Below are 15,253 nucleotides of genomic sequence, written 5' to 3'. Positions count from 1 at the left end.
CTTCAGTGGTACTGGGGCAGGGGCTGTGGCTTTATGTGCTCTGACGTGAGTTCATCTGCAAAGTACTCCCTCCCTTGGAGTTTATGGCAAGAGGCTGAAACAGCACCGAAGAGCAGAGAGGGGTTTCAGTGTGTTTTAATCCCTGCCCTGTGTTGTTGTTAAGTTTAGACAGGAGACCCCACCCCTTCGCCCATACTTTGCATCAAGCTTTGAGCCAGTGTAGGCTCTATTGAGACCAGTTTTAGGAAGGTTTTAGACCTGTACCCAGATGTCATTGGGGATCCTTCATCGGGGTGATTTGTTTTTTTGTTTTGTCTCTAAGTTGTGTCCAGCTCTTTTTAAAACCTCATGGACTGTAGCCCACCAGGCTCCTCTATCCATGGGATTTCCCTGGGCAAGAATACTGGAGTGGGTTGCCATTTTCCTTCTCCAGGGGATCTTCCCAGCCCAGGGATCAAACCCACATCTCTTGTGTCTCCTGCACTGCAGGTGGATTCTTTACCTCTGAGCCACCAGGGAAGACACTGGGATAGTCACTGCATTGGCTGAGGGTTGGAAACAAGCACATACTTGCATTATGGGGATCTGTTTGTAATGAATTAATTATGTAGATGGAAAAATGCTATTATACAACAAAATAAGTTCCTTTCAATTTATTTTTTCCTATATATAATGGTTTCTTGAGGTACTTTTTTTTAAAAAAATTTAATTATGAAATTATGATAACACATTTACAGGAAGACTTGGAAAATATAGAACAAAGTTATATGTAGTTCTATTATATTACAATTATTTTTTAATCAGATAAATTGAGTTTTGAGTTGGAGTTTCAATATCAAACTTTCAAAAATTAATAGAATGAATAGGCAGAAAAGTAGAAGGATATAGTAGACTTGAAAAGCACTATGAACCAATTCAACATAATTAAGATTTATACAGTTTTCACACAGCAGCAGGATATAAATTCTATTCAAGTTCCCATAAACCAAACCAGGAAACAGTGGAACATATCTAGGGACATATAAAACAAGATGCAAAAATGTCATGGTCTAAAGGTATTGAAATCATACAGAGTCTGTTCTCTTGTGGAATTATGTTAGAAATCAGTATCAAAAGATATTTGAAAATAACCGATATATTTTCAACTGCAATGCGACATTTACCAAGAGAGATCTTTGACTCAGCCATTGAAAGTTGAGGTGCTTTTTTAATAGAATTACTTTAGGTTCTGGACAAGTAACCTTGGCTGGATCCTCTCTTGAGAATAATATCAAGAAAACAGCTCTTAGAAAGCCAACAGCCCTGAGTAATGAAGTTGTTCCAAGAGAGGAGGGGGAATGATCCTCATGTCATGGGAGAGGCTCAGAGTAGGTCTGCCAGTATTTACATCCCCAAATCAAATGATCCCTGCTTGCATTTTTCCTCTTTTTAATAATAAAAGTGTTGATACCTTCGTGGTGTATCTCAGTGTGGGCACGCAGGAAAGAAAGAGGGTGAAGAGGCAGCCCACGGGTCCAGGTAGACACGGGAGATTCACAATAGATCTCAGTGAGCACCACCGCTAAAGGTAAATCCCGACAAACAATCCAAGCGCAGCGTCTTAGGAATTCTGCAGAGGACAGATGAGAGCCAAGTGTCCAGATACGAAAGGCAAACCTGAGTCTGGAACCATCAGCCCCACCAGGGGCCAGAGTACAGGCTGCTGGTGAGCAGGAAGCCTGCAGTGTCCCTGGGTGGGTGGGGGTCTCTGATGAGGGGGCTGCCCAGAAAAGGGATAGCCCAGGGTTTTGGCAGGCACAGAGAGCCACCTGCTCTGCCAGGCTGTGAACACATCCTGTCTCTCTCAAACACAGGGCTCGCGGAAAACAGCCTGGACTCGCTGGTGTTCGAGTCCCTGATTCCCAAGCCCATCCTGCAGCGTTATGTGTCCCTGCTCGTGGAGCACCGGCGCATCATCCTCTCGGGGCCCAGCGGCACCGGGAAAACCTACCTGGCCAACCGGCTGTCAGAGTACCTGGTGCTCCGGGAGGGGCGCGAGCTGACCGACGGGGTCATCGCCACCTTCAACGTGGACCACAAGTCCAGCAAGGTGAGGAGGTCGTTCGGAGGCTGCTGCTCAGCCCTTTCAGAACTACTGAGGCCACCACCACCCTGATGGCAAAGCAGCATTTCCTACAGTGCTCACCTTTGCTGGTTATAAAAGTCTGGGAAAGGAGGGTAGAAAGGATCTAGTGGAAAGGAAGGCTCTGACCCCAAACTCGCCAGCAAGAAGTTCCACGTGTAAGTTGATGTATTGGGTTGGCCAAAAATTCATTCAGGTTTTCTGTATGAGTTTATGGGTTTTCCGTACATTTTGGGTTTTACAGAAAAACCTGAATGAATTTTTTGCCCAACCCAGTAGTTTATTTCTTACTTCCCTGCTATGAGTTGGGCATGATGCTCAAAGCTGGTAGTTCTTTAACCCAGATGCTTCCATTTCAGTTTACCAAGAATTCATCACATGCCTACTACATTCTCCCGTTTTCCCAAAATGAAACCTCCTTTTGTGGAGCAACAATAACATATACGAACAACAGCTGTCATTTACAGATGGCTTGCCCCTGTAAGGGGTCTCCTCACAGCAGGACCTTCAAGGAAGTAGTTGTCATGATCCCATTTTACAGAGGAGGAAACTGAGGCTTGAGGCCGATGACCATGTACCTAAGGCTACTCATATGGTACTGAGCAGTGGACCGGAGCTCAAGTCGATGTCTTAAACCCCAGAGTCAACAAACAGGCTTGGTTCTGCCTCTCAGGGAGCAGTGGAAATGCTTGGACAGTCTGCCTTAGTCCCAGCTTAGGGTTGTGAGGTGTCTTCTCAACCCTGTTCATTATCCGTGCAGTGGTTGTTTCTGGGTGTTTCACTCTGACTGCCTCTGTGAAAAAGGGCTGGGGGATCAAAGGTGAATCAGAAGCAACTCTTCTACCTTAAGAATCAGTTGGCATCCTTGAAGATGCAATGCCCAGACGTTCTGTTTCAGTGGGTTGTGTGGGGTGGGACTCCATGCCATTCTCAAGTTCCCAAAGTGACGTGGATACAAGGGCAGGGCTAAGAGAAGTGGTCAGAGCCCCCTGAACCAAGACCCTCTGAGAATAAGCTCAGGGAAGGCACACTCTCCTGGGACCAGCGAGAGAGGATCCCAGGCACATGGCTGGGGCTGTCAGGCCAGGCTTGATTTCAGCGTCCACTGTCTCCCCTCAGCCAGTCCCCGGCTGTACCTGGTAAGCCTGAATAAGGGAGGGAGGGCTTCTAGCCTCAGGAGCCCTGTCCTTGTCAGGCGCCTGAGGCCAAGGACCCATGATGGGGAGAAGCTAAAAGAAGGGAAAATAGCTAGGAACTTTAAAAACTCGGCTGCTTCTTTGCTAAAAGCTGCATTTTGACTTAAAAGGGAGGCCCAGCCCTGCACCCACCCTCTGTGCTGTCTCAGGCGGGTCACTTGACTGAGGGATGCCTCAGCTTCCCATCTGTAACACGGAGATGGTCACAGCACCCACCCACAGGAGTTTGTGTGTGTGAGGCCGCAAGCCATGCCTGGCGCTGGGTCACGCCCGTTGTCACTCTGACACTAATACCATCAGATAGTGGTTCTGGTTTCAGTGGCTGGTCCTTAGCCCTCTGTTTCGGCCTTTCCCCATTGCACGTTCTTCTTTTTCTTCCTTTTTGGACGTACCCCTCACTCCAGCCGAGCTGGGCTGTGTTCTACTCCCAGCTCCAGACACTGCCCTGCCCATTCTTCACAGTGAAGACCGAAGTATATCCTTTCACTCAGACCTTTCAAGACCCCCTGTGCACGGAGATGGCCTCCCTGCACCTGTTCATTGTCTGTCTGCCCCAACACTAATCAGCAGGTCATGGCGGGGAGGCATCCTTTGCTGTGTTGATTCGTCAAGGGCTTATAAGCGGCTCTCAGGTAGTGCCGTGGATGCACAAAGATGTATGAGGCACCTGCCCTCAGGAGCTTCTTGGGAGGCTGGCATAGTAAGAAATATCGAGAAAAGGGGCAGCACTTCCAGAGAGTGATAGATCGTGTACAGAACCATGCCTGGGCACCCTCACAGTGCTCTTGCCAGGTTTCCTGTTGCCTGGAGAATTCCAGAAGGCAGAGCTGAGACTTCCCCGGTCTGCATTCTTCTGCACCCAGACTGAGGCCTTGAAGTGCCTCGGGGATCAGCACATGATCCCCGAGTGGCCTCAGGAAGCACCCCTCTGCCTGTACCGGCCCAGGTGATGACCTGAGCACGAGCATCTTCTTGGGGGCGTTCACGGGCTCCTTCCCCGCTACTCCCCTGGGTTCCACAGGAATTGCGCCAGTACCTGTCCAACCTCGCCGACCAGTGTGCCAGCGAGAACAACGCCATGGACATGCCTCTTGTCATCATCCTGGACAATCTGCATCACGTCAGCTCCCTGGGCGAGATCTTCAACGGGCTGCTCAACTGCAAGGACCACAAATGGTAAGGGCAGCTCCAGACGTTTCGGCCTCCGGGAGAGCAGCGCATGCGCGTGGCGTGGGGCGGGGCTTGTGGGAGGGGCTGACACCAGCCAGTAGCCATGTGCTTAGGTGCATAGGGACCCTCTTCTCCAGCTCTCATCCTTCATTTCCCCCACAGCCCTTACATAATTGGCACGATGAACCAGGCTACCTCTTCTACTCCCAACTTGCAGCTTCATCACAACTTCAGGTAAGGTGTCCCTTTTCGCGTACCTGTTACATGCCTGGAACTATGCTCATTTTTCCCAGCTTAGTTCACTTGACTCTCACAAAAGCCTCAAGTCATTAAATTTATCCTTCTAAGTTTACAAATGGGGAGATTAGTTGACTTGTTGAGGAGGTCATACAGCCAGTCAGTGGCAGAACCCGGGTCTCTTGGATGCTATGTCCTGGGGTAGCAGTTGGTACCTGGGAGACAGCTCTACTCAGGGGCTGTAGGCAGGTGGACTGCATGTCACCAGTGGCTCATCTCTCTGTCCCAAGGGACACAGAGCGGTGAGCGCTCCTTAGAGTGTCTCTACCGGGCGGGGTCTCTGGCCTTCAAGCTCCAGCTGCTGGGAACCCTTTGCCCCAGCCCCGTCCTGCGCTGCCCCACTGCCGCAGGGTGGGAGGTCTGTTATGCCAGCTGTGGCTGCTTGCCTTTGCCACTGCAAAATGCCCTTTGCCCTGACACCTAGCTGGCTCCGTATACTCCTCTCCTGCCTGGGCCCTTAGATAAGGTTGAACAGCTGTCACCCGGGATGAGACCCCCTCCTCCGGATCATTTTCATGGCCACTCTGCTGGCATCTCTGTTGAAAGTAGACCTGAACTGTAATTATCCGAGAAATACCAACTCCTTCGGGTCACTGGGATCATGGCTTATCTCTGCATCCAGGACGTCCTGGTCTTGTCCATTCTCTTGAATGTCCGTCGAGATCATTCTCTTCCCCCCTGCCCCTCCTCCTTCCCCCGCCACTGCCGCATCTCCCAGAATGCTGTTTTAGTCATTTTCTAACAAGTATGCCTACCTGGACCTTGGGCCACCTGCAGGCCATCCCCTACATCAGTGACGGCCAGAGTGAGCATTCTAGAATTCAAACCTGACCCTAAACCCTAATGCAACAAGTCCTTGAATGGCTCCCCAGATCAAAATCCAAGCCCCTCTGGGTTGGCGGGTCAAGTCTAAACTCTGGGTACACTGTGCCTCTGGCAGTTTTCCCAGACGCCCCATGCTGTTGTTTATGCCCCTGCTGATGCTGCAGCATGCACTCCACCCACCCCACCACCACCACCCCAACGCCTGCTCTTCCTTGTTTCTGCCTTGCCTCATGGAGCTGCTCCACCCGCCTCCTGTGGTCTCAGCTCAGACGTCCCCTCCTCTGAGGAGCCTTCCCTGACTCCCCAGGTTTTGTCAGGTCTCATTTCTTTTATCTCCCTCCTCCGCTAGACTGTGAGCTCCTGGGGAACAGGAACTCTTGTCTCTGTCGTTGCTTACAGCCCCACAGCCCAGCACAGGGCCTGGCACAGCACAGGAGGCAGTTAGCTAAGTGGTCAGAGCTCAGCCTCTGGAGTTGGACTGTCTTGGTTCTAATTTTAGCTCTTCCTCTAAGATTGTTGACTAGCTGTTTGATCTTGGACAAGTGAGATTTTCCATCTGTGCCTTGGAATTTCTATCTGTAAAATGGGTAGTGGTCTTATCTGTAGCGTGGGGTTGCCGTGAGGAATTGTGAGTTACTGTACATACAGTGGGAATTTCCTGGTGGTTCAGTGCTTAAGATTTTGCACTTTTGATGCAGGGGACATGGGTTCAATCCTTGGTCAGGGAGCTAAGATCCCACATGCCGCAGAGAGGGTGAAAGGTATGAAGAGAGTAACATGGAAACTTAACATTACCATATGTAAACTGGAGAGCCAGTGGGAATTTGCTGTACGACTCAGGGAACTCAAACTGGAGCTCTGTGACAGCCTAAAGGGGTGGGATTGGGAGGGAGGTTCAGGAGGGAGGGGACCTGGCTATATACCTAGGGCTGATCCATGTTGATAATTGGCAGAAAACAACAAAGTTCTGTAAGGCAGTTATCCTTCAATTAAAAAATAAACTAAATAAAAATGTATCTGTGCAGTGTTCAGAAGAGTCCAATTTCAGTATTAGCATATTCACCTTCCAGCTCTAATGAGCTTTGATTCATGAAGTTGACACTGGGCTTTGCCATGGAAAATTTGTGACTCCTTCCAGGTGGGTGCTTTGTGCCAACCACACGGAGCCCGTGAAGGGTTTCCTGGGCCGGTTCCTGCGGCGGAAGCTCATGGAGACGGAGATCAGTGGGCGGATGCGGAACGTGGAGCTGGTGAAAATCATCGACTGGATTCCCAAGGTCTGGCATCACCTCAACCGCTTCCTGGAGGCGCACAGCTCCTCGGACGTCACCATAGGTAGGGCAGGGCAGGTGGGCACACTGGGGCTGGAACTGCCACTCTTGAAGCCCTGGCCTCCTGGGATGGCTGGCCCTGGACCCTGGCAGCTGGACGCTGCACCAACCACACAGATGGAGAAGGGGACATAGGATAGCCACAGCCTAGACGGACCCCAAACTGCCAGTCACCCACATCCTGGGACCGTGTCTCCACCCTTCTCTCTCGCCCACCTCTGCACTGATGAGAGGCAGAGAGAAGTGTCCAGCTCTAGGCTGGTGTAAACTTTTAGGCTAGGTGAGGGGCCCCCACCCTGGGGCTCCCCCAGATGGAAACCACCCTGTAGGATTGGCTTTGCTTTATGAATAATGTTATTAACATTCCTGAAGCTTAGGCTTCAGAGAAAAGAAAAAAAAAAAAAAATCACTGGTCATCCCACCATCCTGACATAATCATTGTAATTTGAGCTTATTTTTTCTGTCCTTGTCCATACATGTTTTATATAGCTGCAATCATAGTGTACATACAATGCATTCTTTTCGTTTTCCATTTCACATTATCTCATGAGTATTCTTTGTTGCTCTCCAAAATAATTAGATGAAATAATTATTTTGTGATATAGTCAGATGTGGGTATGCTATCACTTCCTTAATCATTCCTATTCTCATGGACATCTGCCATGCTTCCATTTTCAAAGGTTAGACAATACCACAGTGACCGTATTTCTCCAGAAAGTCTCCCCTTCCCTTGGGGTGATTCCCACCAGGCGCGAGATCCCAGGGTAGGGTTAGAGAGCCCAAGGGCCCACCACGTGGCAGCTGGTATTTCTGCTGTCACTCAGAAAATGCAGGGTCCCTCCTGTGAGCGGTGCTTGGGCTGGCTTCTCCTGCTCCCCATCCATTTCAATTGGACTGCTTTTCCCTATGGTCCCCAGGCCCCCGGCTCTTCCTGTCGTGTCCCATCGACGTGGATGGTTCCAGGGTGTGGTTCACCGACCTGTGGAACTACTCAATCATCCCCTACCTCCTGGAAGCCGTCAGAGAAGGACTCCAGGTGAGAGCACACTGCCCGCTGACCTCAGCTCCAGGGATGGTTCTCGTGACCAGCACTCTTGTCTTTATCTCCCCCAACCAAAAACTGACTGACGTGAGGAGGCAGCCCCTCCCCTGTGAGGCCACCCTAGCCCGGCATAGGAGCACTGGGCTGTAAATCCTGGCTCTGCCATTGTGAGCTGTGTGACCCTAAGCAAGACATCCAGCCTTTCTGTGCCACGGCGCCCTCATCCACGGAAGAGAGAGCGATCACACCACCACAAGGGTGTTGCCAGGGTTCAGCGACATCATGGCCAGCAAGTGCTCAGCGTCACGAGTGCCCAAGAAAGGAAATATGTCGCACTTCACAGTTTGCTTAAGTAGTCTTATATCTGCTATTTGGTTCAGGCTCAGCATTTATAATGAGGCTTGGGCAGAGGTTTTTTTATTTTAATCTCCAGTTTTAAGAGATTTTCAAGAGAAAATTATAACTCAGAGTGAATAAGTGACTTGCCCCAAGGTCAGGAAGTGAAACTTTAAGAATCTAGGATGTGGCATTCTCTGCCCGACCCCAGGACCCCTCAGAGATAGATGACTCTGGTGCCCATGTGACTGTCCATCCCTCCTGCCCAGTTGCAGCTGGAAAGCCCGGACCCTGCACTTCTCACTCAGCCCAGGGGTGAATGCTGGGGGCTTAGCAGTAAATCGGAGTTTGCAGTAGTTTTATTGTTGAGTCTGGAGGTAGCCTGAGAAGGTTGTCAGCTTTCAGGACCACTCTGAGGAATCAGCAGGTGTCATACACAGCTGAATAGTCTAGAAACCAGCTTAGCAGCTGGGTTTCTAAGGGCTGTGTTGGCTTGGTACTGGGCAGTGGGAGACACATGCTGCTGTTAAAGGACCCGTTTCAGGGGATGGTGCTGTGTGCACACCCACGTGTACGTGTGTGATGGTACACATAGGACTTGCACACCTGCATGCATATGGGTGTTGGCACACTTTAGTGGGGTTTGCCATTTGCGTATATTCGGCTGAGCCTGTCATTGTATCCCTGCAATGTGTAACACCACTGATGGTCTCCAGAGCCACTCGGGACAGCCAGAACTCGGAAAAGGAGACGCTGTGCCTCCGGCCACGGGTGTTTCATTGGCCTGGAACATGTAGGCCACAAATTCAAGCCACAAGTGATTGTGAAGGCAGAGGGTAGCAAGAAATGAGGCAGTCCCTTAACCAGTCCCAAATCAGTTTTCAGTGTTTGAAGACCATCAATCAATGGCAGCATTTTATATTTTTGTTAAATTGTAATTGACATATGATATATTCATTTCAACTATACAATATAGTGACTTGATATTTTTATGCATTGTAAAATTACACCATGGTAAATCTCATTACCATCTGTCACTATGCAGAGTTATTACCATATTATTGACTAGACTTACTTCACAACTAAAAGTTTGTATTCCCTTCAGCTATTTCTCCCATTGATGGCAGCATTTCTATTTCGTTGAAGGTGGATTACATGAGGGAAAAAAAGAGTAAGACTTCAGATCTCTGCAGTGGAATCTCTCTAGGTAGACAAATTCACTGGCCTGGGTTAAGTAACCATCATGTATTCTTTATTCAAATGGATTTGTTAGGACCACAAACCCAAACGGCCACCCTGTCACTCCTATTTTGGGGGGCCAGTGGAAGTATTCCCCGCCCCTGCTAGAATCTTGAAGTCTTTCATTCCAGAAGCCTCTCTCTGTTCCCATCAGGGGCTTCCAGGGACTATAGTAGGCAGGCACCTCTGGGAAACTCACACTGCTGGAAAGAAGCGGAAGGAACTGCAGGAGAGGAAGAAGCAGTTTCCTTCTATTTCTGCCTCACCACCTACTTCTCCCCTTTGCTTCTTTACCTAAATATATCCTCTGGTGCAGAACCTAGAGTATGCTTGGAAAAACTCATGGGGCTGTTGAATAAAGGTTTCCTGCCGAAAGAGGCGCTAACGGGGAGGCGGAAGCTCGGTCTGTGCTCCAGCCGTGAGCTGTAAGGTAGAGGCCCCTCGTTGGTCCTCACCAAGCCTGGATGGTGCTAACGCCTTGCTGCTTGGACCTCAGCTTCAAAGAAGGCCTTGTGGGCAGAGCTCTTAAAAGCACAGTGAGATCTTCCCTACCTATCCTCGAGAGGTTACTGATGAGTTGGTTATAAGGGCAGTAGTTTTCTTTCCTACAAAAATCAAAGAGTCTGCAGGTGAAAGGGCTTTGGGGTGTCTGTGAAAGAGCCCATTTAGGACAAGGGACAGAAATGTGCCACCACCTCAGGAGACCCATCCGTTCTCTGTGAGGCAAGAGAAGTCATCTGCTCCTTATGCTGTTGAGGTTGTTTGAAGGACAGTCTTGCAAGAACATGGACACAACCAGGGAGGCAGCCAGAGTTAGCCTTAAACCACGTTGCTCAAAAATGAGCCCTCCTGCCCCAAACCTGTGACTTCGTGCCTTTCTTTAGTCCCAGAGACCCCATAGAATCTGCAGATTCATGAGGAACTTTGGATTGTTCTTCGTGTCTCTAGTTTCGAAGGAAAGTTTGCTGAGATTTATTGAGTGGCTGTTGCCTGCCAGATACTGTGCCAGGGGCCCGACAGACATGATCCCATTTATTTCTCACAGCCCAGTGTGCACCTCATAGACAGGAAACCAAGGCTCACTGGAGTTTTTGACCCTTCCCCAGGAAATGGCAACCCACTCCAGTATTCTTGCTTGGAGAATCCCAGGGATGGCGGAGCCTGGTGGGCTGCCATCTGTGGGGTCGCACAGAGTCAGACACGACTGACACGACTTAGCAGCAGCAGCAGTTCACTTGCTGGGGTGTGGATGAGCCAGCGTCGTAGCCTGTAGCTAACTTCTCAGTTACTTCGAACATTTTCTAGGCTGTCCTAAGACCCCTGCTCTATACCTTAGATGCTTCATGTGGCTCAGGGAACCCAAGTATTATGTTTCATAGCATGAAGTTATACGTAAGATTTCATTTGACAAAAAGATTCTCCTATTTAAAAAAAATTCAAAACTCCTCACTCGGCTTGTTACCTGGAGTCCCATGCTTACTGTGTGCTGGGCACTGGTGGGCCATTTATTCCTCCCTGACCCTGCGAGGTGAGTGACGTGACCACAAGGTGAGTGCACTGTGGTTCAAAGCAGGCAAGCCCTTGGCGAAGGTCATATGCTGAGAAGGGATGAAGCCCCCAGATTAGGCTTAGGCAGGACTGCCCGTGGTGGTAGACAGCACAGAGACCCCGCTGCAGTCAGGTCTCACCACGGGCTTCCAGTCAGCCCCTCAGTGGGCACTGCCTTGCCTAGAGGAGATGTGGCACTGCCCCCTAGTGGATACCAAATATCATTGCAGGTTTTGACTCCTAAGTCTTTTTCCCAATAAAATTTGTGTGTGAGCGTGCACATGCATGTGGGCATGCGTGCACAATTGCTTGGAGGTTTTTGCACAATCTGTACCTTGATGCCCTCGTGTGTGATAAACATGTGCATCCAGAGAGTCATAAATCAGAGTCAGTGGCTGAGGTTTCAGTTTCCAATGTCGTGGATCTCTATTCCTGACCCAGTGGTCATGCCAAGCTCCTCCCTGCTTTGGGGAAAGTGAATGTCCTGTCTGTCTGTCTGTGTGTACAGCTGTCTGCTATTTCCCAGAGCTGCCTCAGGGCTCTGCCTTGGGACCAAGGAGCTTTGTGATAGCTCCTTTGCTTGCCACGGCACTTACCCAGCCATTCATCACTTGGACTTGAACACGTCTAGCAGCAAAAGGGGAGACTTGTAAAAATATTCCTTGTTCTTGCAAATGATGTTAGATGCTCCTAGAGTGCTTTTGTCTTATGACTTAGCCCCCAGCCCTGTTCCTCTTTAGAGCTGTCGATGTAAACACTTGCCAAAGTATCTAAAGCCTGCAGAGTCATTCAAAAGACTTCTGCTGGAAGAGGGGAGAGCAGGGATCGTTGATCAGATGACCCAACCTGCTCTGAGACCCTGGGTAGACCTCCCTCCTCTAAACCTCAGATTTCCCAACAGTAACCTGAAAAGTGTGGGCCAGGAGTTTTTTCAGCCTGGCTGCGCAGAACTACAAAGCTCCTCAAACTACCGAGTAGTACGGTCTGGGGAGCAGAGCAAAAATTTAAAAGCCACGGGGCCAGACTCTCTATGAACTTGCTGAGCTTGGATTCTAGATTCTGTTATTCCGCAGTTCTGAGTGTCTCCTCTTCATCCTGGAGGATGGAGACAGAAGCAGGAGCTGTCAGAAACGACGTTTGGTTCAGCCTCCCACACGTGAAATCGGGCATGGGAAAGTCAGCTGAGCTCTGTAGGGAAAGTCCTTGGAGGGAGAAGCTAAAAGTTGCAGAAATATTTCTAATCTGCCAAGACTTCTTCAGTTCTAAAAATCCCCAAGTGCTTGCGTTTCCCTTCCTCCCTGACCCGCACGTGTGCGTACATGCACCTCCATGTGATCCCCTCCTGCGCAGACTGTGAATCGCCTTTGAAATGCCAGACTCAATTCTCCGGCCTCGGAGTCACCACTGCCCCAGGGTAAGGAAGATTTCATGGTAGACAGGGCTGGAGGGCGCTAGACGGGAGGGGCCCTGGTGTCTGAGAGCCATGAGCTCATAGGAGGCTGTGTGTCTCGAGTGGAGGCGGAGGCAGCTGTGGATGCAGGGAAGTGGGGGGGCCTGTCTGAAGTTTGGGCAGGGCAGGCGCTTCCCAGAGAGATCAGAGGTGGCTTATCAGTGGTGACACGGCCAGAGGGACAGCAGGTCCAGCCCAGGTGACGTGTCCTCGTCAGGCGGACACCTGGCCTGCATCTCATGGTGCCGGTTGTGGCTGAACCACGTGACTCTTGATACCATTGAGTGGTTCAGAGTGGAGTTCATCAGGAGGGGTGGAGAAAGGAAAGGCTCAGACAAGGGTGCTGGGGTCCTAGCTCTGAATCCAACTCTGCTCTGAAACCTTTTACAACTGGCTCTTCTCTTTAAGTCCCAAGTTTTCCATCCAGTAGATGAAGGGGCTGGGATAGGTGACCCCAGTTCCTTCCAGCTGAGTTAGCCTGTGACCTGGGAAAGACGTGATTCTAGTGGTCAAATCTCAGCTCTGCTGTACTGTCAGCCCTCTCTTCCCACACTCCCCCCTGCCTCAACTGTAAGAGTCCTGAAAGAACAGACAGACAGGCTGTGGTCCACATGTAACTCCACTGCCAAGCCCCCTGCACCCATGGTGGTCCAGAGGGCTTTGGTTCTTTGTACCCCTACAGAGGGGTGCCCTTCCAGAGCCACAGAGGGGGCACTGTCCTGGGTGGGCACATCTTATCCTGGCTATGAGCACAACTTTGCCACGCCTGCTCAGGCTCCAGTGGTTCACACGCTTGGACAGACTTGGATTCCAGTTCTGCCTCCTGTCCTTCTGGAGCCCGCTTGGGTAGTGATACTTTCTCTCGGAGTCACGTGGTGGTAAAACAAGATACTTGTCAAGTGTTTCTCGCAATCCCTGGTGTGCAGTAAGCTGTAAGGTGTGGTGGAGGGGGTGGCCTTGAAGAGGAAGGCTACAGAGTGGGCCTCTCTGTATGATGTGCTGAGCCTTGGAAAGTGGTGCAGCCTAGGTTTTTGTTGTTTTAAAGAGTGTCTACATTGCTTGTAATTGCCAGGAGAAGTCACTGAAGTCACTGTATTACTAGGTATTTCTGACTTAAGAAAAGGAGCTTGGAGGCATGGCACTGGTCTTACACAATTTTGTGTTAATTTCTTCTTTAAGAGGAAATCGGTTGTCGTGAACAATTCTGAGAAATACATGAGGGAGGAGAAACGGTTGCAATCCCAGGACCCACGTGGAGCCCCTTTAACAATTTCCTGTTCTGAAACTGACCAGTACCTCTGCAGAGGGTCCCTGAGAGTCAGACTCCTTTCAGGAAATGGGGTCATATTGAGCCAGGGCCATTGTGGTCTCCACCTGTAGTCCTAATGCCCAGCACCCCCATCTGTGTGCCATGGTGGGGAGGCCTCCTCAATGGGACGATAGCACCTCTTTCAAGCTCCGCGTTTAGTGACATCACGTTGATAAGTGACTGGCCACAGTGAGAGTATTTATACCATGGAAACTGGCAAACGCTTCAAATCAGATTTTCAAGTTGGATCCACAAGGCTCAGAGTTTAGGGTGACACGGTGAGCCAGTGGCAGAGGTGAGGTGACCTAGGTCAGGCTGCCTCCAGTGTTCTTACTCCTGGGTCACACCACCTTTGGTCTCAGCACCTTGGATGATTTCCTTAGGATAGAATTCTGCAAGTGGAATTACTCCATCAAGGTAAGCATAATGATGCTGGGTTTGGAGAGTTTTTCAGAAAGCTGCAAAACCAGGACTGCAGAGGGGTCTCGGCCCACCTCCTGACTGCTCTTTCTTTGTCTGTTTCCAGCTGTATGGAAGGCGGGCCCCCTGGGAGGATCCCGCCAAGTGGGTGATGGACACCTATCCTTGGGCGGCCAGCCCACAGCAGCACGAGTGGCCCCCTCTCCTGCAGCTCCGGCCCGAGGATGTTGGCTTCGACGGCTACTCCATGCCTCGGGAGGGGTCAACCAGCAAGCAGATGCCCCCCAGTGACACTGAAGGAGACCCGCTGGTGAGTTCCCTGCTTCCAGAGCAGCTTGGCGTTCACTGAGCACTCACTGAGTATTGGGTGTGATACAGGGCGTGCTGGAAATTTGGAGGTGACCGAGCCCCGGTCTTGCTTAGGAAGGTTAGACCCATCCCAAGCTTGGGACATTTTGGCCAATATTTTCTTCCTTGTATTTAGTTTTTCACTAATGCCTTTGACCCCCATGAAAGTTTGCAGGTAAAAGGTTATGAATTTGGTTTTTTCCCCCTAAACGTCCCTACACCACTCTCTGCCCTCTGCTTTGAGTTCACCTTTACGATGTCTGGTCCTGTGCCATTAGACCCTCCCACTAGTAACTGAGCAGAGGCAGAGCATGCTAAGGGCAGAAGTTCGAGCCAGAGCGTCAGAGCTCAGGCAGGGGGAGGTCTGAGGACAGGAGGGGCTCGTGGAGCAAAGGCCAAGGGGGCCTGAGTGTGGGTCCCCAGGCCAGTGACATGAGTTAAGTCCTTAACGCTGCCTGAGCATCTTTACTCCACAGATGCTAAAGCAATAAAGGCCCTTTAAGAAGAACCTGGGCCAGAGGCTGTAACCCTACAATTCTAGTACTCTCTGCCAATGTAAGACCCATGCGTAGGCATACTGTGAAATTAGAGCTGCATCAGAAGTCCTATAAAAGAAGGTG

The 15,253-nt window shown here is 50.3% G+C and overlaps 1 protein-coding gene across 13 annotated transcripts in view; it reads left to right on the top strand.

Moving 5' to 3' along the window:
• NAV2 (neuron navigator 2) overlaps positions 1-15,253 on the top strand; it is a 771,667-nt gene that overhangs the window by 751,018 nt on the left and 5,396 nt on the right. For all 13 annotated transcript variants that reach the window (XM_044943486.2, XM_044943484.2, XM_044943482.2 and 10 more), the window contains 6 exons: positions 1,854-2,089; positions 4,340-4,494; positions 4,651-4,722; positions 6,749-6,945; positions 7,859-7,977; positions 14,392-14,595. In XM_044943486.2, coding sequence (XP_044799421.2) covers positions 1,854-2,089; positions 4,340-4,494; positions 4,651-4,722; positions 6,749-6,945; positions 7,859-7,977; positions 14,392-14,595 — 983 coding nt within the window. The remainder of the gene's footprint in view (positions 1-1,853; positions 2,090-4,339; positions 4,495-4,650; positions 4,723-6,748; positions 6,946-7,858; positions 7,978-14,391; positions 14,596-15,253) is intronic.

Source organism: Bubalus bubalis, chromosome 5 (genome assembly GCF_019923935.1).
Source record: "Bubalus bubalis isolate 160015118507 breed Murrah chromosome 5, NDDB_SH_1, whole genome shotgun sequence".
In the NCBI taxonomy this organism is placed as follows: domain Eukaryota; kingdom Metazoa; phylum Chordata; class Mammalia; order Artiodactyla; family Bovidae; genus Bubalus; species Bubalus bubalis.
Note: the sequence above shows the minus strand (reverse complement) of the source record. Positions and strands in the feature narration are given on the sequence as shown.